The sequence below is a fragment of the Pleuronectes platessa genome, chromosome 7 (genome assembly GCF_947347685.1).
Source record: "Pleuronectes platessa chromosome 7, fPlePla1.1, whole genome shotgun sequence".
Classification (NCBI taxonomy): domain Eukaryota; kingdom Metazoa; phylum Chordata; class Actinopteri; order Pleuronectiformes; family Pleuronectidae; genus Pleuronectes; species Pleuronectes platessa.
Genome location: NC_070632.1, coordinates 26822465 through 26848306, shown reverse-complemented (window position 1 = coordinate 26848306; position 25842 = coordinate 26822465). Strand labels below are relative to the sequence as shown.

At 40.7% G+C, this 25842-nt stretch overlaps 1 protein-coding gene across 5 annotated transcripts in view; it reads right to left on the bottom strand.

Moving 5' to 3' along the window:
- kif21a (kinesin family member 21A) overlaps positions 1-17896 on the bottom strand; it is a 54708-nt gene extending 36812 nt beyond the window's left edge. For all 5 annotated transcript variants that reach the window (XM_053427574.1, XM_053427575.1, XM_053427576.1 and 2 more), the window contains exon 1: positions 17582-17896. In XM_053427574.1, the coding sequence (XP_053283549.1) occupies positions 17582-17625 (44 nt within the window). In that variant the 5' untranslated portion in view covers positions 17626-17896. The remainder of the gene's footprint in view (positions 1-17581) is intronic.
- Positions 17897-25842: the final 7946 nt, after the last annotated feature.

Below are 25842 nucleotides of genomic sequence, written 5' to 3'. Positions count from 1 at the left end.
AGTGAAACTATTGGATTATCCTGCAGCTCAAGATGACGTCTTTAAATGTTTTCTCTCAAGGACCCAAGATGCTTAGTTTTTTTTTATGTGAAACAAAAAATGCAAATGATGGTGTAAATTATGCAACATAAAAATGTGCTTCAGGTGAATATTAAATATTTAAGTAAATTTGTCATTTTCCGTTTAATGTTTCCTACCCTTATATATAAATTCGAAGTAACTTAAGGAAACCATACATGTTTTTGCTCTGCTTCATTTGTGTTTGCAGAGACTAAGCTGTAGAGCAGAGGCTTGTGTCAAGATAAAAAGGAGGTGAAAAGAAAAAGACTGAGAACAACCTTTGTTCATGCACACGCAGCCAAAAATCAAAGCCCGGCACACAAACGCAAAGCTCCACTCCCTGTGGTTTCTGCAGACTGGAGAGTAAACAGGACAGATCTTTGTGTGAAGATCTGCTGAGAGCAGCAGTGTGGCTGCTTGAGATGACGTCATGTGCTGCCACTGGGCTGTCTGCTCAACTTTAAGTGTAACAACTCACTGTCCTTTATAGAGGACACAATCACTGATAAGCCAGAGTGAAGGACAAAGAGAAAGAGGGTGTGCAGAAGAGAGAAAGTAATAAGGGGGAAAGTGTGTGTGTGGCTTTGTGTCTCTGTCACACACTTGGCTCGTTGCCAGACACTGCAGGCCATCATCTACATGCCTCCCTCTGTCTGAAAGGGAGGCAGAACTCGAAGGTTTAAGAGCACAGCGGATCACTTTAAAACACACATCTTGTTCTTACCTACTCACTATATACACCGCACATCTGAAGATCAGATACAACACGTCAGAACGTTGGGGTTTACCTTATCTGTTTAACACATCAGGACTGTTCAGAACTAGCACAATAGTTTTTGCAAATCAGGAGCCTGCTCTTAAATGCCAATTGAAGCTTTTAACTATATTTAAATCATTCCTGAAACTTCAAACCCTAAGACCCTTTAAAGGAGACTCATTTTGCTCATGATATTAAGGTTCTTCGGTTTAACATTTAAGCTATTTAAAATATTTGAAAAACCAAACTTTAAAAATGAGACATGACTCAAAAGACAGAACAACTCCAGGAAAAAGCATCATCCTTCACAATTATTGATTCAATCATTAATTTAAGCATTTTTCCAGAAAAGGAGTAACAATGGACAGGGAAATACATGAGCGAAAGTCTTCTCTGAACTAACAGTGGCTGCAAATTACACATAAATCCAACTAAGAATCTCGGCAGAACAGGGATTAGAGCAAGCTAGGATGGTGTGTGTGTAGGGCTGCATGATTAATCGAAATTTTATCGTGATTTAGATTATGGGGTCAAACGATTTCCAAACTACTATAATCGAGTTGAAACGATTATTTGCCCTTTTTTTCGAGCAGCACCACACAATGTAGCGTCCGCACCGCGTCCATTTTCTAGCGCACTGCCGCCTGGCTGTTCACAGCGGACCCGCGATTCTCAGCGCCGGTCAGCCCGCGATTCTCCACTTGTTGTTGTATGTAACCAGTTCAATGTCGGGGTTCGGGGGTAAATGATGATGGTCCTCATAGCCCCCTCCCCACCCCTCTCTTTCTCTCTCTGTCTGTGTGCTTGTAGTGGGGGGGCAGATTGGGACATTTACCGGAACCGGAAGTGACTGGTACTTCCGGTTACAGTCATTTAAAGTATAAAGCATAGACTTCAGAATAAGGGGACATATTAATAATCGTTTGAATAATCGTGATTTCGATAGTCCAAAATAATCATGATTATGATTTTTTCCATAATCAGGCAGCCCTATGTGTGTGGGTACATTTTTGTATCAAAAACCCAGGTCCAAGTGGTTTCATGCTATGCCCATTGAGCCAGACAGGACCACCTACAGCCCCAGACAAAGAGCTCAGAGCTGCGTTTACACAAGGCTTCAATACGACGACCTGCGGGAAAAACCATGAGCACAAGCGATCTGTGTCGTAGTCAAACACAAATCCAGCACTTATCAAAGCTTTCATTCAATGTTTCCCCCAAAAACGCTATCATCGGGTCTTTTTGTTCATGCTGGCCTAAAACACTCGGCACTCTGTGTAACGGATGGGGTTGCCATGGCGACTGGTAATAGAAGCGTTCATGGAATCGAAGAGTTAACGTCATAATCTGATCCCAGCAGGATATAATGCCGGTCTGGCAGACTAAAGGGTGCCAGGGGGAGGGGCACGTGGGTGAAATGAACTTGCTAAGTATACTGCCGCCCGTGATATACTTCAGAATGAGGTTAATTCACTGCAGAGTGCAGACCCAACTTCAGAGTAAGTCGACGTTTCTTAAGTCTTTTATCATATAATTATTCTTAACCCACAGGGATCATTGTTACTGATCTCAAGTCAACCACAACAGACCTTAGTTATCCTCTCTGTTCCATAAAGAGCCAACAGCAGTCATACGTTCATTTCGAGGAAACTCATTAACTGAGGTCATAAACAGAGTTAGCCTTGGTCCAAGCGCTGTTCGACCAAGGTTTGCGAGTACATTTAACTCAACAGGCATATCTGTTTCTCCTGTATGACGGTGGTGTTTTCTCTAAAACTAGTGTATGGCCTAAAGTAAATAAATGATACATCACTGTGTCTGACTGCGTCTTTATTAAATTTGCAATCATTTGATTGTGTTAAGAAACTCACACTACAACTGACATGGAGAGACATTACTATCATTTATTACAGGGCTCATTGCAGTTCCATAGCTGACTACTCATTTGCAAGACTGGGAATTTTGTGGTGCTGTGTCATGCTCTGCCCACCTGCATATACATTCAGCGTAGAAATGTATACTTACGTTTTAAAGATGTTTTATGGTAGGACATTATAAGTGACAATTTTCAAATCAGCTTTAAATGCACGGCCTGCAACTGCATACTTTGCAGCCAATAAATGGACAATTTAAGACCCTAATTTTACCCCTCTGAAAACTACTAAAAGCCAAATTTTCTGTGACTTGCTAACTTCTGGCTATCATCTCTGTTTCAGCAGTGTATGTCTTTCCAGCTAGTGAAGACAACAGTCATGTGCAGTGAATGGTTGCGCGCAGGCAGGCAGGGCGTTAGTGACAGACAGGTACACAAGCATATCATTTCACTCAGACCGAAATGATTTGTTGAATTGAAATTATTGTTTATTCAAGTTCTGAAAGAGCCAAAGACAACTGCTTTTTTTCCTTTCTTTTTTTTATTGAACACTATCGTGACTTGAAGAGGATTACATCAAATAAGATAAAAAGGCTTTAAGAAAAGACTTACCAACCCTTCCTTTAGGTACTGGTTGAAAAATATTTATGTGCATTGAAAATCAGTTTTGGACATTTGGGTTATTGTGTTTTAAAATCTGTTGTAACATTGGGCTGAATATTAAAAAAATATGATTTTGGCAATACAATTGTCATCAGCACATTGTCAACAGGGACAATGTGTTTTTCTTTCCGTGAGCTCACAAATGGAAACACCATTTCATTCTGCCTGAACAACTGTTTGTCCGGTAAAATGACAATGTCCAATTTAATTTGATTATTGCTCATTCAAACACACTCAGCACAGTGAGGAGGTAGAACACATAGGATCTTCTTCAGACTTCAAAACTGTCAAACATCCAAATATCAGAACTGTCAAGAATCAGGGATCTGTGTAACCCATAACACAAATTTAGAAGTCCATACAGTATGTTTCCCCATTAAATCAATGGAAACAAAGGCTGTTTTGACATCAGTTCAGAGCCTTATCCTCAAACATGTAAAAGCGATTGACACCAGATCAACCCTGCACCTAAATGTGAAATTACTGAGAAAGTGGGCCTTGCACTAATGCTTTTATTAAAACTGTAAACGCGCTTACATTTCTCAATAATAATCAGAAGATAAATATGACAGCAGCTTTTTCAGCTGAGACAGTGAATTAAATACCTTATAATTAGAATGGCACTCAGTAGAGCACATACCTCTAGTTTCCTTAAATTCAGTCGAGATGCACCTAATGTGCCTAATTTTATTTCTGCAAGATCCACTTATTATTCCCTGGGAAATCAGTGAAAATTTAAATAAAATCCCTACCCCACAACTATTAAACAAACCAACAAAAATGGACAGGGGGGAAAACAACCTCCTTGCCAGAGATGTTAAATCAAGGTGTTTCCACACAGTGAAGCAAAGATCCAGTAAATCTAACAGTGCATTGCCACAAACAGTCTTCTTCTTGACAAACTCCAATGGCAAAACATTACAGAACTTATAGTATTATAAGTGTGCATATATATTATGTTAGAAAAATCTACCAATTTCAAAAGTTTTACTATTTTGCAATGAATCAGTTCTCCAAACCCTACAGGGTGGGTTAACTTAGTTGTCAACTCTGGATATCTTCTTCTTTTCTTTTTTTTTATTGCAGTTGGCAAATAACTTTTAGGTGTTATGAAGGAGGGCAGACGTGTATTCTGTTGGAGGTGAGTTTGAATTGTTTCCTTGTATTTGGTGGCAGTATTGTACTTGTAAAGCAGATAATCAGTACAGAGTGGCCTCCAGTCGGGAACGCCCCCTCAATTGTCCGAAGGCGCAAATCGGGTCTAAAATTAGCCCAATTACCCTCTTGTGGGGAGAAGCCTTATAAAAAAGCTCCTCATTGAACCCATTTATCAAAGTAGTCTTATTTCTGGGTGTGTTAGAGCAGGAATTTATCACATAACCTAACACGAGGCCAGAGCTTGCAACACACACCCAGACGTCTAGCAGGGCACACAACCTGTTTCATAATATGCACATCAAGTTCACAGAGGCCGAGACAACCCTGTTGTCTGACCTGAGCTCATTAGTTCATCATGCTGTAATAATAAAGCTGTGGATATGCGTGGACATCCCACTGATCTTGGAAAATGTGCTTTGAAAAACAAACAAGGCTGCAGTGAATCCCTGTGGGATGCTGATAACGGCTTTACGGTTTCCTGCAGGTCAGGGGTCAGGCAGCAGACCACCCCATCATCATCAGGCTGGGATGGGGGAGGTCAGGCAACATGAGGTGTCACAAAGGGATCATCTGTAGCTGTCAACACGGAAAAGGAACACCACCAGGCAGGCCAGGGCTAGTTTTTGAGGGAACATTAGTCCTTTTTATTGCTCATTGGCAGATGAAGACATTGGATTAGATCCAAATAAATCTGAATGTGGTATCGTGGGGGACAGGAATATGTCTGCTGCTGTATGGTAACAAACCTGTAACTACCACCAACATGCAAATTCAACATGCATGTGGAATTTGGGGGGGGACTGCTGGGCCTGTTTTGTATGAAAACAATGGCACCATTCGCTCTGCTGAATTTGCCTCTGTTGTAGCTTCTGATTCAGGTTCTGTCTCCCAACTCAGATAACCAAGCTGAAGTTGCAGTAAGAACAATATTAAGGATGAAAGACATGGTTTCCAAAATTCAGTGTTTGATTATAAGTATTTTTGAAAGAGGACAGGTCACCTCAATGCTGGTGCAACGATTAATCGGCGTTGTCGACAAAAATCAATGACAGAGATAGTCGGCGACAAATTTAATTGTCGATGATTCGTTGGTTAGCAAAACAGCACCCTTTTTACCCCGTCTAAAACAACCCTCCTCAGATTGACCTGTTTTGAGTGCCCCGCCCCCCTCAGCCCCGGTGAGCCTGGCTGGGAGAGCCCTAGCTCCCCAGCGCAGCCCCGCAGTGGGAGCAGTGGGAGCTTGAGCTGGCGCAGCAGCAGCATCCTTCCACACTGTTGAGTCAACGTTTAGAGGGGTCCCGGGGGTCCCTTGTTTATGCGGCCACTTAAATGTCTGACGGGTAGCAGCAGCAAGCTAACGCTAGCCGGAGTTTTTGGGACGGTAGACATGCCAGATACCCAAATTAACGTGTAGAAGCACTACAAAAGTGGAATTTTCATAATATATCCCCTTTAACTGCATATGTAGACATAAATACAACCAGTATACAAATACCAGCTGTCAAAGAAGACACATTTAAACCAAGCCACCTCGAGCTGGCACTAGCTCGTGTGGATTAGTCTGTGGCACTGCTGAGAAGTTACTGAAGCCCGGATGGTATTGATGACAGCCTTTAGCTCGTCTGTATTGTCTTGACAATACCCCATAGATTTTCTATGGGGCTCAGTTCAGTCGAGTGTGCTGGCCAGTCAAGCACGGTAATAATATGGTCAGCAAACCAGTTAGTAGTAGCTTTGGCACTGTGGGCTGCTGCTAAGTCCTGCTGGAAAAGGAAATCTGCCTCCTCATATAGCTTGTCAGCAGACGGAAGCATGCAGTGCTCTAAAATCTCCTTTTGGACAGCTTTATAGTCCTTGGACTTAAAAAACACAGTTAACCAGCACCAGCAGTTGACATGGCACCCCAAATCATCCATTTTTTTGGAGGCAGTAACTATTGAAATTAAAATGCTTGTAATTATTTAGTCAGGGATATATAACATTTTAATTTTCTTAAAGAACGTTAGAGAAATATTAAACTCTTTATATTCTTACTTTATGCGATGATCTTATACACCACAGGCTTACAATAACCATGTACGTAATTTCAAAAGCATGGATCAAATGGATTATTCAATACTAACATTCAAAACTGGGATTTCTCTCAGACAAAAGCTACAGACTAAACAGGCTTTTTCTTTTATTAATATATTTATAGTTTATATTCTTTTCAATATTAACTTTGTGGGATTTAATAGTTAGCCCACAATAGTGAGGGTCCAGTGAAGGAGTAGGGGGAGAGATTAAAATAACATGCCACAAAGGTCCTCAGCTGCATGGAAACCAAGAAACACTTTTCTTTTAATGTGATTGGATATTGCTTCGTAATTTGAAAGCTTTGCAGTTAAATAAATGAGTCGCTCACTGTGCCCTAAAAAGAACTTCTACCTAAAATGTTGTTTTGAAAATAATAATGTTGCATTATGTCCAGAAACAATCTTCCAGAAATGTTCAATATACAATCCAATTTACAGATCAAAATTTTGTGACATGCAAGCAGTCTCCGCAGGGCTTGTATGACTGAGTCATGCCAGGACTGCAGTGTCATTCAACCATGAATTGTTGACACAGGAGTCCCATCGCTGTGTCAGCCAACTACACAAAAGCTACCCCTGAAAATATGGAGAGTGTGTGTGTGTGTGGGGGGGAAAGTGAGAGACACATTAGCTTGCCGCCATCTGCAGATTTCAAGGCAGCCAGATAGCAGATAATAGGTTAAGCAAACACACCAGTCGAGGTCGAGTGGAAGTCAGTTCGGCTCTGCAGTTAACTGTTTGTATCTCATGTCAGATGTGAAATTCCATTTGGTGGCCAAATGACTCACTTCTCATATATATGCAGATCAGACAGCTGCTTCATGACTCCGGCAGGTGGTGAGGGTTCATTTGCATATGCTTCCTTCAGAGGCGTTTTATCAACGCCTGCATTTTAGGTGCAAGACACAGTCCGACAAGTTTGTTGTACCATTTGAGGTGTTTGAAGGAAGTGGCTGCCTGCACACATCATGATCTCAAAGTTTTCACTCCAGAGGGTCTCTTGCTGTTTTCCACATGAGCTCATTTGGACACACCCCAGAGCTTATACCAGGGGTTGGCAGGAGAATCTCCATAGAAAATCTGGAGACTGTGATATTTGTGTTCTCAAGAGTATCTGGAGTTCAGTGCATGTCTGAAAGCAGCTTTAGTTGCCAGTTTATTCATTTGCTACACCTGCATCTAGGATTTTTTCTTTGATGATGTTAAATTGATCTGCACCAGGGATGTAACTTGGGTTGACAAAACAATAGTCGCCTGTCTGAGAGATCAATAAACCACATTACAATTGAAAGGCACCACAAACTGCAGCCTCCAATATGGCCACACGGTTGAATCAACACCTCTATAAAAATATTTCAACAAATACATTTTATTGCAGATTTATTGCAGGACCCAATAACTGCATACTGAATTATCAGTTTTAAGAAGTAATAGCAGCAAACCCCTTGTATTTGAGCAACTACACCTTGAACATGTTGAATGGAGAAAATGAATGGACCAGTTCACTTTGTTAATTTGGTTGGCACTGATATAGCCTAATGGTATTTCAACCAGCAAAATTAACATCCTCTACATTGAAACATTATATTGTTGGAGGCTAAGCAATCCTCAATCAAAGCTGCTTCCGCTTCCATCTCATCTATTGTTTAATTCTGTCTCATCTTTTTATTTTATCCTCAAGTCCAAAGTATCCACACAAAAAAAGGGTTAGGGTTAGGGTTAACCATCTGACGAGTCAGATGGTTTGGACCAAACAAGGTAGGTGTGAAAGCCCGCTTAGTCTTAAACAGACCAGTTTTAATAAAATGTATCATACAAATCCAGCCACTGATGTTACAGATATAACCTCACATATCATGTTTACGGAGAGATAAAGTTTCTTTAGCAGCTCACTTGAATAGAGAAAATACATCCATTCCCATTAACTGCAGAGACAGTGTCTTGACATAAATAACAAGGTGGCAGCTCACAATGCAATCAGAGCTATTTGTGACTATCTGAGGCCTATTTGTGACTTTCCACTGGCAGTTTGATGATAGAAGTTAAATTTGATGATGGAAGTTAAGTTACATCCAAATTATATTTGTGGCACCAGCTCCACATTTAGACCTAATCCGTTATAGCCTCTAGCCCTTAACTGGACACGTCTGTGCAGGGAGGAAGGGGCCAACATCAGGCAGAGCTATGCTAGAGTCTTAGGTGGAGACTAAAGCAAGGTGCAGGAAAAATGTCAAAAGACTGAGTAGAGTGTAAATAACATAAGTAGAGTGAACAACATAATTAAAATAGGTGTGGTGTGCATGTAAGTTGCTGTTTAATTACTGAGTACATCCAATCTATTTTGCATGTAAAGCTTGTTTCATAAGTGCTGCATAATTTTAAGAGGGTGGTGGTGGTAGGAAATCTAGTCCTTGTCATAAACATGTCCACATGTGGTGCATGCGGCTCCACAGTCTAGGGCTCTCTGCACTGGTACAGATGCGACTGGCAGAAATGTGCTGACTCCTTAGAGGTTGCGATATAGATAACTGAGGTCTTCTAGCAATGCCGACATGAATCTATTCTGGGGGAAGTTGAGTTTAAGTGTAGGCTATGCTTAGAATCGTCTTGGAATGGCGGAGCCTTCTGTCTAGAAAGAGGTCCCAAAGGCAAAACAGTGGAGACGCATAGAAGTTCCACTTTAAATATGGCACTACAAGGTGACCGGTCACCTAAGTCTAACACTTCACATGTCGGGAAATTTAAATCTAGCTGTGGAAAGAAGTTCATACTCTGGCTACATTGCCTACATTTACTCTCCTTGAGTTACTGTACTGTTGCAACTAACTGTTGTTTTTGTATTTTTATGAATTAACCTATTGATTATTAATATGATTATGCTAATAATGACTTCAGACTGCGTGATTTGTTTGAGTAAGGCTAAATCCCAAATATATTTAATTCACAAAATAAAAAATAAGAAAACAGTCTTCATATTCAACAAACTGGAACCAGATAATGTTCATGATCTTTGATAATTCACTCAAACAACTGAGTATTTATAAAAATTGCATCAATAAATTGATTGTTTCTAACTAGCTGCTCATAAGCTAGTTCGATTAGATATAATAATAATAATAATAATAATAATAATAATAATAATAATAATAATAATAATAATAAACATAATAGAGGATTCAATAACAAGCGGATAAACAATTAAAGCAATTCATTAAGCTAAATATTTGTAAACATTTCCTCCCTGAAAATGTGCTTCTGTTTGCTGTTTTGTATCATTCCAAATTGAACTTGTTTGGGTTCTGGATTGGCATTCGGACAAAAAAAACAAAACATTCAAAGTTCAACCGCCTCTAGCTCTGGATACTCGTAAAGGATGTTTGACAATATTTCTTAACAATCTATAGACTGGACTGTAAACTTAGTTAACTGTTTCACTGAGGACAGTATATCACCTGAATGCATTGATCCCAGGTACAGTCAGCACACAAGTCTATTACAATGTGCAACTTTAACTGCAACACTATAAACCTATATTGACTTTACCATCAAATGAAGTAAGGTCAGCTATGTTACACTGTAATAAGCAGTCTATTAGAAGCTGGTCTGTGTTGAGCTCCCGCTCCTCTTTCAGCTATATCCTCAGGCAAAGTGGGTATTATTCATAGCTTCCGTCCGTGTTACTTGGCTAGCACTTTAACACTTTGGCTAGTGCTTAAGAAGACAAGCAGCATGAGCAGAGCATGGTGATACAGCATGGTGTGAGCTCCCCTCAGGCTATTTCTCTCACAAAGGAATGGAGATCATGGCAGGAGGACACAGAGCTGGAAGAAAACAACGCAGGTCATAGCCAACAAGCATCGCTCCACACAATGCAACAAAGAATAACCCTGATGTTATGCTTGAACAATGTTTTTAAAGGTCATCTCTCCACATACTGTAAAACAACCATGAACAGTGGTTCCTGCTGTGTGTGCTCTATAAAATGCAGTTTACTGCACCTGATTATATTCCATTGCTACTGTAGACAGAAGTTACGTTATTCATCATTTTGTTCATATTGTATCAACTATGCAGTTAATAATGTTCCTGGAGGTGTTCTGTGAGGTAATGCAAATAATGTAAAGTGACAAATTGAATTTGTATCTCCACAGCTGAATACAAAAGGTATGGCCTTACAGATGAGAGACCTATTTCAGTCATTACCCAGGACTTATAATGTTTAGAAAGGAGCCATTGCCATAATTTTGTTGTATTATTATACTACATATCCCATCTGGCCTGAGAAACCCCTAGGAACCCCCCAGGGAGAGCTGACTCAGGAGAATAATGTCTGGGATACCCTACTTAGCCAGCTACCTGCACAACCCGAGTCCACATAAGTGGAAGAGAGTGGATGGATTGGGTTAAAAAAATAAATATATATATATGATATTTTCTTTGATCAATTGATTAATCATTTTAATCACCTATAATATATCAGAGAATCTCAAAAGTCCCAACTTCCGAAAACCCATAGCTTCAAATTGCTTGCTAGCTTGTTTGTCTTACAGGAAAAAAAAACATAATTCACAATTGCAAACAGGGTGTAGGTAAGTTTATTTTAATATTCTTACTTAGTTAGTTATACGCTGCACTTGCCACTACCGATTGCTTTCCGGATATTGTATAACGTATAAGGAATGCTGTGTTTTATTGCAATTAGTGTGTACGAGACATATAAATGCTTTATTGCACATGAAATATTTAACATAAATAAAATAACTAATTGAATTTACTAGTAAAAATATACTTTTCTATGAAAATATACTCAAAGTAAACACATTTATTTCCATTAGATTTCACCGCCTTGATCTTCATCACAGCACAGCTGGCTTCATAAGCGGTTCCAGGCAGCAGCTTTAACCACTACACGTTCCCGTCTTTCTCAAGCCACTTATCATCAAACTTGCATTTCTCCCATAGCTAGCAGGCTGGCTAACACCAGAACCAGAACAAATTCCTAATAAATCTTTCCTCTTTGGTGCATAGCAAGACAATTTTGTAATATTCTTTAAATAAGATCTAGCTGCTCTTAATTTGAGACAATTAATACTTTAAAATAGGATTTATTGGTAAAAAAATTAAATAAATAAATAATCTTAAGATTTTCTTAATATACAATATGTAACTTCGGCCCCTGGAAGTCTAAATAAAAACAGTAACAAAAGACCTAGTTCGATGAGGTCATGACGTGTGGGGACATTGGAGATGTTGTCTTCACCACCACTGGTGATGACAAATCTACAAATAACGATCACAGATAAGTTCATATAATTAAATTTAATTCACATTATGCAAAAAAACTGCAATACATAATCGAGATCCAATACAAGTGAACAATACAAATAATGGAAGGAATAAACAGATACCTAACTAGCTAATTGGCTACAGTCTATTTCTCCTCTGTCACATGCTATTTGAAGTTGTAGCAGAAAAGGGCAAAAACATGTTTTTAAAGTAGCTAATGCTAATCTTATTTGTTTGTAAATCAACTTAAACTTTTAACTATCAAAATAATTGGATTAGTTTTGTTTTCAGGTTTACTACATTAAATGGCCTCTAATGGTTAACAATCATCCTAATATCCTTCCACTTCCAAAACAACATCTACATAGGGTGGTTAATTCATATTCACCTGCACATTTAGGATACACAGAGTAATGCAGTAAACATTAATTTCTTTAAATAACCTCTCCGTCATATCCAGTAGAAGACACCTGAGTCGTCTACAGTGATATAAAGGAGGATTTGTGTTTGCTCAGTTCAGATTGAGTTTCTGTGGCCGCATGAAACCGTTATCGTGTGGATCGGGTTACATGTGGACTGGCAGAATTCACATTCCTGCCTCATACCATCAGCAGGTGTTTAACACAGGGATTGGCTTAAAAACAGTTCACAGTATTAAAGTGTCATCTGTAGCACCACAGATGGGTATAAATACTGATTCAAAGGTAAAACAATGGGAAGAAATAGAGGGAGCTAGAGACCAATACACACTTTTTATATACACACAGACACACACACAGATTCACAGGGGTATTGGTCAGCAGTGAACTCCAGACTGACTTGGCTCAGTGGATGTGAACAAAGCACAGGGTCTGGAGAGGCTTTAGACTCTGCTGGGGCTTTGTGTTTGCATGGTGCTGCCATGGGCGACGAGCGCGCATCTCAAACGTCCCGTATCTGAGCTCCCACTGGTTCTCTGCCAGTCTTCCACTGGCGGTGCCCATGTTTTCGGCAGCAAATAACTATTCTACTGTTAAACTTCATCTTAATTTCGCTCTTTTATTGATAATGTTATCACTTTGTCTTTTTATTCTCCGTCTGTTGCTTTTACAATTTGTCATGATGCCTTTTATATTTTATATATAGCCTTATGAATTCCCTTTTAGAAATGTGCTATAAAAATAAACTTGCCTTCCATTCAAAGTTCAAACTTCTGGAAATATATCGTGACAAATCTTCAGAAAGAGGTCCCAAAGGGAAAAAAGTGGAGACGCATAGAAGTTCCACTTTCAATATGGCACTACAGGGCGGCCGGTCTTACTCTTCAGGTTATGTCTACATGCAGTTAAAAGCTGCTCCTTGTGACTGCTTCACAATTCCCTATATGACAATGTTTTCAGCAGTTCTCTAATCTGCACCTCACATATCATCTCAGCTGAGAGGCCCCCTTGCCTCTGTTTGCACTGTAAACCCCCACAGCTATTGTCACCTGTTGTCTCCTGTCAGCAGAGTTAAAGCCTGCTCTGCTCTTTAAGTCATAGAAGATATCTGCGCTAATTGTGCAGCTCATTTTAACAAGCTCCTTCTACCACCATTAACCCTGCCTCTACAGTTGGCTCAGGAGCAACAATCTAAGAGATTAAGACCAGGCGCTGCATGCCTCCAGGTCATTACATTAAGGTACGCCTGTAACTTAAGCCGTAAGAGGTTTAGGGACCCATTTAATCTCATTATCATGATTCTTATACCCCCTCAGCTGAGAAGTGAAATCAACAAGTCCTCACAGAGAAGTAGAACGGCGGAATTTCCATGATGAGATGTGTCTCTTGATAAAGTGGGCTGCCTCACGTTATTCAGGTTTTAATGAGCTTGGCAACAGCAGCTCAACTGCAGATATAAACAAAGTCGAAGGTGCTCTGCCACGCTTTGATCCGTGCCGCTCATCTGTCACCACCTTAAGAATAAAGGTTATCCGTATGTTTGTTGAAATGCAGTAATTGCCTCAGCAGGCAGGTTCAACAAGTCTCTAGCTCCACCTAAGCCCTTCCCCTCAATGTACACCTACCATTTAAACCAGTCATTGTGACATCCCGCACTGTGCAAATAAGCCGACTAGAGTGCAGTCTATACTGTAGCCTAAGAGGTTCACCGTGTGACTCCCTCTCAATGTACCGACCAAGCTCGGTGAATGGGTAAACACATGCTGTTGACGCAAAGGCACATTAAAGCTAATGTTTTGACCGTTGTTCTCCTTTGTGAGTACAGGCCGGCCTCTGTTAAAATAAGCTAGGGTCTTAAACTGATTCAACAACCTCAGCCAGACACCTCAGTCTTTAAGGCGACCCTGTTTAAGGTAATGAGCAATCCAGGATCAGGTCTAGTGCCTTAAATGGCAACATTCATTTGCTGGTCTCTGAGATTATCTACAAAAAAATTCTATTTACATGCGAGGCTTTTTGTTGACACACAGCAACTCCTGTGTAGCCAGGAGCATAAGCATGCCCAAATATCTGGAGGCTATTTGGGATTATGTGGAACTGAGGCAGCTGAGAGAATGAAGTGTCACGCCAAATCTGAACTGGTTGTACAGGTGCACGGTGAGAGTTGTCAACAGTCTTGATGAAGGGTTATACCAGTTTGTAGCAGTTATAACATGCCACTGCAAACTGGGTTTCACAGAGAAAAAGCAATGTGTAAACTTATCACAACACAGGTTTAACAGGCATCGTCAGAGCCAAAATGCTTCAAAAATGATTATTAGTAGAGGTCCAAAGCCTTAAATTACTACATGCATTTTACTGAGAGAGACTAAATGTCCTTTTTATTTTAGAAAAATTATGTCAAAGTGAAATGTAGTGTGCTAAAATCAGAGGCTGAACATTTTAGTTCCTGAACACAAAATATCCCCCTTTCACTGGATGAATGTTGTCCACACTTTTGTTGCAATTTGCTAGACGCTTTTGGAAAGCACAAGTCATTTAAACCCATAATTATACACTTTTTGTCAGTTTTTAGCAGGAGGCCCTGGTGTGCTTTGCAGTTCAACCGTCACATCAAACACCCTGTGTACTTTCGACAGAATTAGAGTCCTGGAATCAGACTGGTGAGATTTCAGCTCAATTATCAGTTTTGAGACAGCAGTTTGTGGCCTTGTTATACTGTATTGTAATGTCCACTCAGTTGCCAGTTTATCTGATACGACTGGCAAAACCTAAAGTTGTCTAATAAAGCAGCCATGCAAAGAAAAACAACCTTCATGAACCTCTATATGATTTTCTGTTTTTTGTTGAATCTGCTGTCAAAGTGTGTCTCTACTTTAGGTGTCACAGGTGTTTGTATCTATGGTGTCCAACTTGCTTAATTGTAGACTGAATGTCAGACAAACCTTTCTGTACAACACAATACAAATTAACAGCACTGCAAACATCCTCCACAATAATCGCACAGTTGAAGCAACACCTCCCTAAAACAACTGTAATGCAAACATTACAACCCTCATGAAGGGGGGATTTGTTGCTGTGCTGTTGTGTTAGACTGTATTAGCTTTAAAGGCAGGTTAAAAAAAATAAACCGGTACAAATAGATCTGCAACGACAAGATATAAAATGTAAAAATTCTTCATTGAAATTTCTTTGTTATACATTTTGTTGGCTTGTTTTCTTAAATTATCCAAAATGTTTCAAAACAATGTTGAAACCCAGAGCAACACAAGGTGACAAGACGTTTCATTTTGGCCGCCTTCTATTTGCATATCCACTTCACCTGTGACTTTGTCTGTCTCTGCTATAACCTCCGGGGGAAATGACCTATGACGATGGAAGAAACACACTGCTAGCCAGTAAGCAAGCCGGCTCCTCTTTCCTTCCGCTGTTTGTTTTGGACACACGTAATGGATTGCGATCTTTCCCTGCCAATTGCTGCTTAACATGAATAAAACTTGATTTGTTCACAAATTGCATGATTGAAAGACACCTTGTGGTTGAAGTTACATGTTGCACATTTAATCAAAGAAGAATAAGTCAATATTATCTGCTATCAGATTCTGAACTGTAACTAATTTTTTGTTTCATTTACATTGTTCAAATAAATCATTTGAGGACATTTCCCAGCACTACTGGAAAGGGTGTGTGTTCTGAATTACAGTCCAGTGCAACAACAACAGCAACCACACATCTCATTTCATTCCAGAACTGGTTAAAACACCAGGGGAGTCTCAACATAACCTTAACCTTCAGTGTGTTAATCGCAGGGCAGTTGTATTGTGAAGTCTAACATGAGTGCTGTGCTGTTATTTGTCTGGTTACTCCATCCTAACAGGGTTTCTCTCACCCTGCAGCTTCAGAGCTTCAAATCCTACAAAATGTCATCTGTGGCTATAAAGAGCAAAGAGCATTCGCTCTTTGATTTTTTAGGTATGTCAGCTAAATGTGCCATTTCCTGATTAGTTATTGTTTTGTGCAATAAAAGCTTTTCTGTAACTATCTGAAGCCACTTTTGGAAAACCTTTGAGCCCATAGACTTTTGTCCGACGACAATATAACCTCTGTGTTTTGGACCTTAAGGCCAAAACTCTGTCTTACGCGTTCTTACGCCCATGCATCTTGGTCAACGTGTTCCATCTCTTTTGCTCTCCCAATGGACTGTTTGCATGTGGGCAACCAAAGACTTCTAACGTGAGGGCGTTCAACCCTAAAATCTTGTCCCTCAGATCTCGACAGATTCTGCACATTCACACGTCTGCATAAAGACTTTACCTTTGGAACAACACAACAAGTCATCTACCAAACAACAAAAGCAGCCCACAAATGTCAGTTGCATTTGATCAAAATATAGATTTCTCCAAATAGAATCAGGAAGCTCCGGACAAAAACGCTCCTCACACCCAATGATGATGCACTTTTGTGAGAAAGTGCATGTGACAGAGATGATCAGTAACAAATGAGAAAAGGCAAGGAAGGACAACTTGGAAAAAAAACACATGTAGAAGAAATAGGCAAGATGTGTGTGACAATTAGCCTTTTTTTTTATAATATTCTCTGACTGGCCTTGAATGAGAGACTAATTCACACTGTGCCATCATCCCTCATTGTGCCACCTCACCAGCTGGGTGGGAGTGGCCCACCTCAGCACAATAGCACACACGTATTAAATGCATAGACTTGGAGGACAGAGAGACGGGATTTGTGTCTGTTAACAGGCTCTAATCACTGCGAGGGGCTGCAGACTGAACGTCCACAAGCTAAAGAGAGACTCTGACGGTGTTAGAGGAGCTGCACTGCCCTCTCCGTGAAACGTGGCTGTCAAGTGAAGCTCCTCTTCTATCGACTAACTGTCTCCCTGCAGGAGAGGAGAGAAAACAGGCCGATCGCATCTGTCTCTTCCTCTGATTGCTCAGTCCTTACAAAGGGTGCCTGCTGATGCATGCCAGCGTGGAGAAGGCGAGGCACATGTGTGTACACCTGTTCAGTTACCGGGTCCCTGCAAAGTAAACCTATTGTTCTTCCACTTAAGGACAATGCAGAGAGGACAGAGGAGCATGTCCTTTATGGTGGGGAGACGCATCAAGAGGAGCTGGAGCAGCGTGCTAAGATGACGTGAGGCTGATGATATATCGACTGCGTGTGTGCGTGTATTGGCAGATGATGGAGTTTGTAGGCCCGCATGCCTGACTGACAGGTGGTACCGGTTAATTAACCCACAGAAGAATGAGGAGATGTTACCGGGACTTACCTCAGCGCCACACGGACAGTGCTGTCATCCTGTCCCGTCGCCATGGTTCCTCGTACAAGAACCAGCAGGAAAAGAAGGAGCAAAAAGCCGATCTATCTGTTTTGGTCGTTTCCCTGGAAAAAGCGGAGAGGAAAAAAGAGTGCGCACTCCCCCCGAGAAACGGTGCCGCTCACCTCCACTTCAACACCGCCATTGCAACACGCACATAAACGATCTCAGCGGTGTGGTCACCATGACATCAGCGAGGAGCTGAGGCTGCGTGTCTGCATCTCCCGGATGCTTCAGCGCCGGCTTCACTTCACAGACACACCGCTGCGAGCTGCCCCGCGGACGTGCACGTGCGCACACACATGGATCAACATCGTATACACTTGCGCGCGCGCGGCCGCGTCTCTCCGCTCCGCTTACGCACCGGGGAGGAAACCGCAATGCGTCAGCAAGCCACGCCCACTGCGAAGCAACGGCTGCCTGGTGACGTCACAACGTGAGAGTAATCGTGCACATTAGAAAGGTAGACAGAAAGTTAGAAAAAAAAAAAAAAAGAAGTAAAGGAATTTCCAAAGAAAGAAAGAAGGAAAAACTGAAAGAAAGAATACTGTAGAGTAGTTGTTTGGCATAGGAGCTACACAGTTATTTTTATAAATCTCCAAAATAACTAGTGTGACAAATATATATATATATATATATATATATAATATAAATATATTCAGTATAGTCCTCAAAAGTAATTCAGTTTATTGTTTAACTCAGTGATGGACGAAGTGTTTATAATGATGACTTAAGTAAATGAACTAGTTCCACCGGTGCTGCAAAAATATGTCAATTAATGATTCAGTTGATCGCCTTAAAAAAATTATCAGCAGCTGTTGTAATGATAGAGAATAAAATCTACCTTTTATTTGTTTGTTTTTAAGCCAACCCATCAGTAGTTGCTGTTTCTAGCTGTTTGTGTTTGATGATTCACATGTTTTATGGTCATCACCTTTGTCATTTACTTCTTATTCATTCTTATATATTTGTGTCTTCATTTGGCTCCCTTGTACCTGTCTGTGAATATTTTTTGTAAAAGCTATTCCAAATTAACTCCCCCCTGTTGGATTGATGAGGTTGCTTGAATTGAATTGAATTGACCTGAACGGAACTGAAGACCACACTGTAGGTAGGAGTGCTGCATTACAAATTCTACATGGCAAAAAAAGTGCAGTAAAGAAAATACACTAGTAGTTATTAGTATCTTCCGTAGCTGCAGTGAGGATCTAAAGACAAAAACATTTGATTACTACTCAGATAAAAGATGCATATTTAGGATCAACCATCCGTTTTATCCTTCCTTTCAAGGTCTTCCTCAACAGAGCATTGAAGACTTTGGAAATTTATTTTGGATCTGCTGCTATTTTCACAAGTTTTGGCAACATGTCAGTTCAGTTATTATAATGCATTTTACACTATATTTTCCTTTGAGCAAGTACTGTTATGATTTTACTCATTTCTTTTCTCATAATTTGAATAAACACAAATTTACATCCAAGCATATTTGTCTTGTTTGCTACATTCGGGGCCTTGCAGCATGAATCTTGGCTGTGGCACACTGGATGACATTATGTGGACACTCCACAGGCAGAACAGTCCACCAGGCTCTCATTATTATTTCATTAATGACGCTTGAATGCGACTTGCCTTTCAAAAGAAGATATTTAAAAATGCTGCCCACAGTTACAATAAATCAATATATCAAGTAAAATGTCTGTCCTTATAGACAGAAAGCCATAGAGACAGAATCCCATGCATTTTAGAGAGAGAACTACAGGATTAAAGAAGGTAAATGTATTCACAGAAATTTGTATTTTGATCACGGAGTAACTTTATTAGAACATTAATACAATAAATACTTTTTAAAGTCATCCTTCTTTAAAGTTTCGTGTCTAGAATTGTGTGACCTCTATTTATTGAGTTGCATCTTGCAGCTTAATGCCCCTCATCTCTCCCTCCCCTTCCGGACAAGAAAGAGAACCTGTAGCCTTCAGTTGTCATAAAAACTCAAAACTAGTATAGTTTGTCCAGTCTGGGCTACTGTGAAAACATGGCAGCCTCCGTAGAGAGGACCCGCTCCTGATGTAATTATAAAATATTTAAATAAAGAAAACAATTTGTTAAATTTAGGTGAAACACACTAGTGAAAACAGCACTGGGAGGATTTTATATAAAAATGTTGCCAATAGATCCCTTTCACCTACATATCATACACTGGACCTTTAAATATCCTCTTTAGATTCCATTACCGTGGCTATGGAAGCTTCTGTAGTTACTGTAATTTAGCGTTAGTGTGTTTTAATGCATCAGTTTTAAACTATGAAGGGGAAACCAGTTGGAAGACAAAGCATTAAGCCCCATCTAGTGGTATATAGAGGTATTACAGTTCTCTCAGAACAGCGCCATAGGACTTATCTGTCTGCTGCAGCCAGTGGCGGTTTTGGGCACGGGCGAACCGGGCAGCCGCGAAGCGGTTTTCTATTATCATATCACTGTGTGTGGAATTGGCAAATTGGCGCCCCCTTGCAACTGCAGCGCCCCTGCTGTGTGAGAAAAGGGAAGGGGAGGGGGCGCGGGGGACAGTTCACCTCTGGGTCTCCCAAATGGAACGGACAAGGGGGGGGTCCACTGTATAGAGCAGTGATTATCAAACTGTGTGGCCCGCCCAATGTTTTAACGTCCGCATCTCTTTAACGGCAGAGCAGTAAACAAATCGCTCTTTCGCCGTAGAAAGGGGTCTGCAACCCGCGGCTCTGAAGACCTGCCCCTCTGCAGTGGCTTCCTGAACAGTGTTGTGTGTGTCGCGGACAGCACACAGGCGCCGGGGCTCCGCCCCCGCTCCGCTCACTCTCTCAGAGACACACACTTGATGTGTGCCGCACGATGATGTGCCTGCTGGATGATGTGCGCAAAGTGCACCACGTACCAGACTTGAGCTCTGGAAATGTCTCGATTCTTAGATGCATCACGATGTGGACTCTGCATCGATGAAGAGACTGAACTCAATGACTCATGAGGTGCTGTCATTTGCCAGTGAAGTGCACTGCAGGATGATGTGCGCCGCAGGACGATGTGCCGCAGGACGATGTGCGCCAATGTGCAGAGGATGAAGTGCGCCGCAGGATGATGTGCCCCGCAGGATGAAGTGGCGGCATTGCTATATCTACGTCCAACACTCCTCCTTTATCCGGGCTTGGGACCAGCAAAATGAGCCAAAAGTGATACTCTGGCAGAGCCATTTTTGTTTTTCATAATTTTTGTTTTTTTTAAGGGTCTTGAAAGGGTTCAGTTTCACCACGTACCACACTTGAGGTCTGGAAATGTCTCGATTCTTAGATGCATCACGATGTGGAATCTGCAATTCTGCATCGATGAAGAGACTGAACTCAATGACTCATGAGGTGCTGTCATTTGCCAGCACCTCGGCAAACAAAACACACTGAGGATGTTGCTCAGTCGTGCCAGTGACGGTGAAACCAAACTGCAAATAGCTCTGGTCATATTTGCAAAGCTTTGGCTTCTTCGCAACTATTGCATCGGTTGCCTGACTTTTACGAATCAAAAACTTGTCCATGGTTGTGTTTGTTTGCTGATACAGTGTGTGTGATGTTAATAAAGTTGTAATTTCAATGTCGTGGTCTTGTGAGTGTGTTTGTATGTGTGGCTGGCAGCTATGGAGGACCATACATGACTTAAGTAAAAATAAATAAATAAATAAATGTATAAATAAATACAGAAATAAATAAATAAATAAAAAAGGAAATTAATTAATTAATACAGAAATAAATAAATAAATATGTTGATACGAAAATAAATGTCAAAATAAATGTCTTAAATATATTTGCACATTTATTTATTCCCTGATACATTTCCTTTTCATTTGCAGTGTCCTTATGCTAATGAGAAAGGCGGGCCTAACCGCAGTCTCATGCAGGATTGGTCACAAGAGTGTAATGATCCAGCCCTACGTCTGCCTCTCAATGCTGACTGCTGTCCAGTAGCTGTTTGCAGCGTTGAGCCAGTTCACACTTTAAATGAACTAGTTCAAGTTCAGAGGGTTAGTTAAGGTTATTTTTTATTGGGATGATTTAGGTGTCAGTAGTCCTGACTGTGAGCGTCACGTGTTGTACTGAGCACAAGGAGCGAGCCGAGAGGAGAAGGAGGAAACAGAAACTCCAGCTCAGTACAAACCACCTGCAGCCTCTGCTCTGATCATGAAGCCGCTGATCTCTGAGCAGATGTGACCAGAGAGAAGCTCTGTGTTTCCACTGTTCTACAAAGTCACTGACCGGCTGTTCCACGGTGCTCTGCTTTGTGCATTTTTAAAATTTTAATTAACTGTAGTGTTGACTGTTGTACGCCGACCTTGAGTATCCTGAAAGGCGCCTTATAAATAAAATGTATTATTATTATTAAAAGCTCAAGTCTCAGTCACTGCCCGTGTCTCTGAGCGAGTATGTGGTGGAGCGCAGGGGCTGTGTATGTAGCTCAGTTGACCAATCCTGCTCGAGACTGAGGTTAGGCCCGCCTTTCTCATTAGCATAAGGACACTGAAATCGAAAAATAAAAGTTGGAATAAATGTGGAAATAAATAAATAAATGTGGAAATAAATAAATAAATGTGGAAATTTATTTATTTATTTCCACATTTATTCCAACTTTTATTTATTCCGTGATATATTTCATTTTCATTTTCAGTGTCCTACACACACACAGCCCCTGCGCTCCGCCACATACTTGCTCAGAGACACAGGCAGTGACTGAGACTTGAGCTTTTCACCGTGAAACAGCCGGTCAGTGACTTTGTAGAACAGTGGAAACAGTGAAAACACAGAGCTTCTCTGGTCACATCTGCTCAGAGATCAGCGGCTTCATGATCAGAGCAGAAGCTGCAGGTGGTTTGTACTGAGCTGGAGTTTCTGTTTCCTCCTTCTCCTCTCGGCTCGCTCCTTGTGCTCAGTACAACACGTGACGCTCACAGTCAGGACTACCGACACCTAAATCATCCCAATAAAAAATAACCTTAACTAACCCTTTGAACTTGAACTAGTTCATTTTAAGTGTGAACTGGCTCAACGCTGCAAACAGCTACTGGACAGCAGTCAGCATTGAGAGGCAGACGTAGGGCTGGATCATTACACTCTTGTGACCAATCCTGCATGAGACTGCGGTTAGGCCCGCCTTTCTCATTAGCATAAGGACACTGCAAATGAAAAGGAAATGTATCAGGGAATAAATAAATGTGCAAATATATTTAAGACATTTATTTTGACATTTATTTTGGTATTAACATTTTTTTTTTTTCTGTATTAATTAATTAATTTCCTTTTTTATTTATTTATTTATTTCTGTATTTATTTATACATTTATTTATTTTTACTTAAGTCATGTATGGTCCTCCATAGCTGCCAGCCACACATACAAACACACTCACAAGACCACGACATTGAAATTACAACTTTATTAACATCACACACACTGTATCAGCAAACAAACACAACCATGGACAAGTTTTTGATTCGTAAAAGTCAGGCAACCGATGCAATAGTTGCGAAGAAGCCAAAGCTTTGCAAATATGACCAGAGCTATTTGCAGTTTGGTTTCACCGTCACTGGCACGACTGAGCAACATCCTCAGTGTGTTTTGTGTGCCGAGGTGCTGGCAAATGACAGCACCTCATGAGTCATTGAGTTCAGTCTCTTCATCGATGCAGATTCCACATCGTGATGCATCTAAGAATCGAGACATTTCCAGACCTCAAGTGTGGTACGTGGTGAAACTGAACCCTTTCAAGACCCTTAAAAACAACAAAAATTATGAAAAACAAAAATGGCTCTGCCAGAGTATCACTTTTGGCTCATTTTGCTGGTCCCAAGCCAGGATAAAGGAGGAGTGTTGGACGTAGATATAGCAATGCCGCCCCACTTAACAGTGTGGCGCACTTCATCCTGCGGCGCACATCATCCTGCGGCGCACTTCATCCTGCAGTGCACTTCACTGGCAAATGACAGCACCTCATGAGTCATTGAGTTCAGTCTCTTCATCGATGCAGAGTCCACATCGTGATGCATCTAAGAATCGAGACATTTCCAGACCTCAAGTGTGGTACGTGGTGCACTTTGCGCACATCATCCAGCAGCGCACATCATCGTGCGGCACACATCATCCTGCGGCGCACTTCATCCTGCGGTGCACATCATCGTGCAGGGCAAATCATTGTGCGGGGCACATCATCCTGCTGCGCACATCATCCGGCGGTGCACTTCATCGTGCAGTGCACATCATCCTGCGGCTCACTTCATCCTGCGGTGCACATCATGGTACGGCGCACATCATCCTGCTGCGCACATCATCGTGGCGCACTTCATCCTGGCGCACTTCATCCTGCCGCGCACTTCGTCCTGTGGCACACTTCTTCCTGCGGCGCACATGATTGTGCGGCGCACTACATCCTGCGGCGCACATGTCCTGCGGCGCACATCATCGTGCGGTGCACATCATCCTGGCGCACTTCATCCTGTGGCGCACATCAAAGGAGGAGGGTTGGACCTAGAGCTAGAAGTTCCACCCCACATAACAGCCTTTTGATTAAATTTGATATTCTAACATTTAACAATACAGGACAAAATCGATTTATGTATGTTGGTCTAGATACAGCATTAAAGTCATGAAGTTATTTTGAGAAGTGATGGCCTATTTCAATGGCATGATAACAAAAAATTAAAAAAAATCAACAGAAGAATACGGAAGCGTATTGCATTCACTTTTATTTTAAATTTTTTGGAGCATTTGTAACTTATACTGTGTTGGCTGCATAACAACGTCCATGATTTCAACCAAAGCTTGTGTAGTGACTTACTCTGGATTCAAAATGTGATAATAAAATAAATCAGTAAAAATCCAATTTTATTCTATTTAATATTCAATGAAAAAAACACAATTAAATGTGCAAATAAAAAAACACCTGAATACTTTGGTTTAAACTGTATTCCTCTCTTCTCCGAGGTAAATACATACAGGTTATTGCAATCTGAAGAAATTAGCCTTCATAGACCAAAGTCCTTTGAGGGCTATGAACCATCATGGACATTTTTGAAAGCATCAGAAAGGTCTAATGTGTTGGCACTGTTGGCAGTTAATTAAGATATTGTACAATATCCCAAGCACAAGGAACTCAACTGTATTTTTAGGACATATAGGAGCTGACACAGAATTACTTGTTTGATTGCGTAGAACACAGGTACATTAAGTGTTCACTTTATTAGCTATTATTTCCTCTTAAATTCATATTCAGGTTTTCCACCCTTTTACCATAATCATATTAAATCACACTTACATTACTGAATTGCATTATATTGTATTGGTAACCTAAAGAAGTGTAAGTGGAGTGTATATTGTAGCTTTACACAATCACCCTGGTGTATTTCAATCTCTGCCTAATCTGAACACTACTGGACATGAACCAGGATAAAAACTGAAGGACATGACTCAGTAACCCAGCAGCACCACACCCTGTACCACGGGGTAATTATAACATGAATACAGGTGTCTTGTGACAGACCTATCAAGTAACTACGACTGGAAGGCTTGGCAAATTACTAGCTCTATTAATGACTAGTCATGTCATTGTGCAGTACAGTGAAGGGAGGCCACAGACTGCTTGGTGGCTGCACTACTGAACATGAGAAACATTTATGTGCAAACTAGTTCAACCTCACTCTGGTCCAGAAAACACAGACTGACCCAATTAAATGAGCAATGTGTGGCTGGGGGTCCCCTTGTGGTCAGAAATACCATTGCAGCTTTACTTTGTTAACAAGGTCTTAGTCCAGGTTTAATGCAACAAATGAAATTCCATTCGCCTCCATTGTATTACAATCTTTAAAATTGCACAATTCCAAAGAACTATATGCGCATGTAATAAAATGGCAACAGAATTTTCTTTAAATAGTTTGTCCAAACGATACACTTATGTTGGGTTTATTCTGGATAATGACTGTATCCGTACGAATGACTATATGTTGTACATATTCAATATCCTCATAATTTGGCATTTTTCACAAGGTTGCGCATCGGTATTTAAATGCATGTATATATAGATTTATAGATATAGATAGATACATCTATGAATAGATAGACAGATATACCTAGTCAACTATATCTAAATATTTTTTTGTGTTCTTCTTTACCAATGCAAAAGTAGAAAATTATAAAATAATAAAAATTAGGTC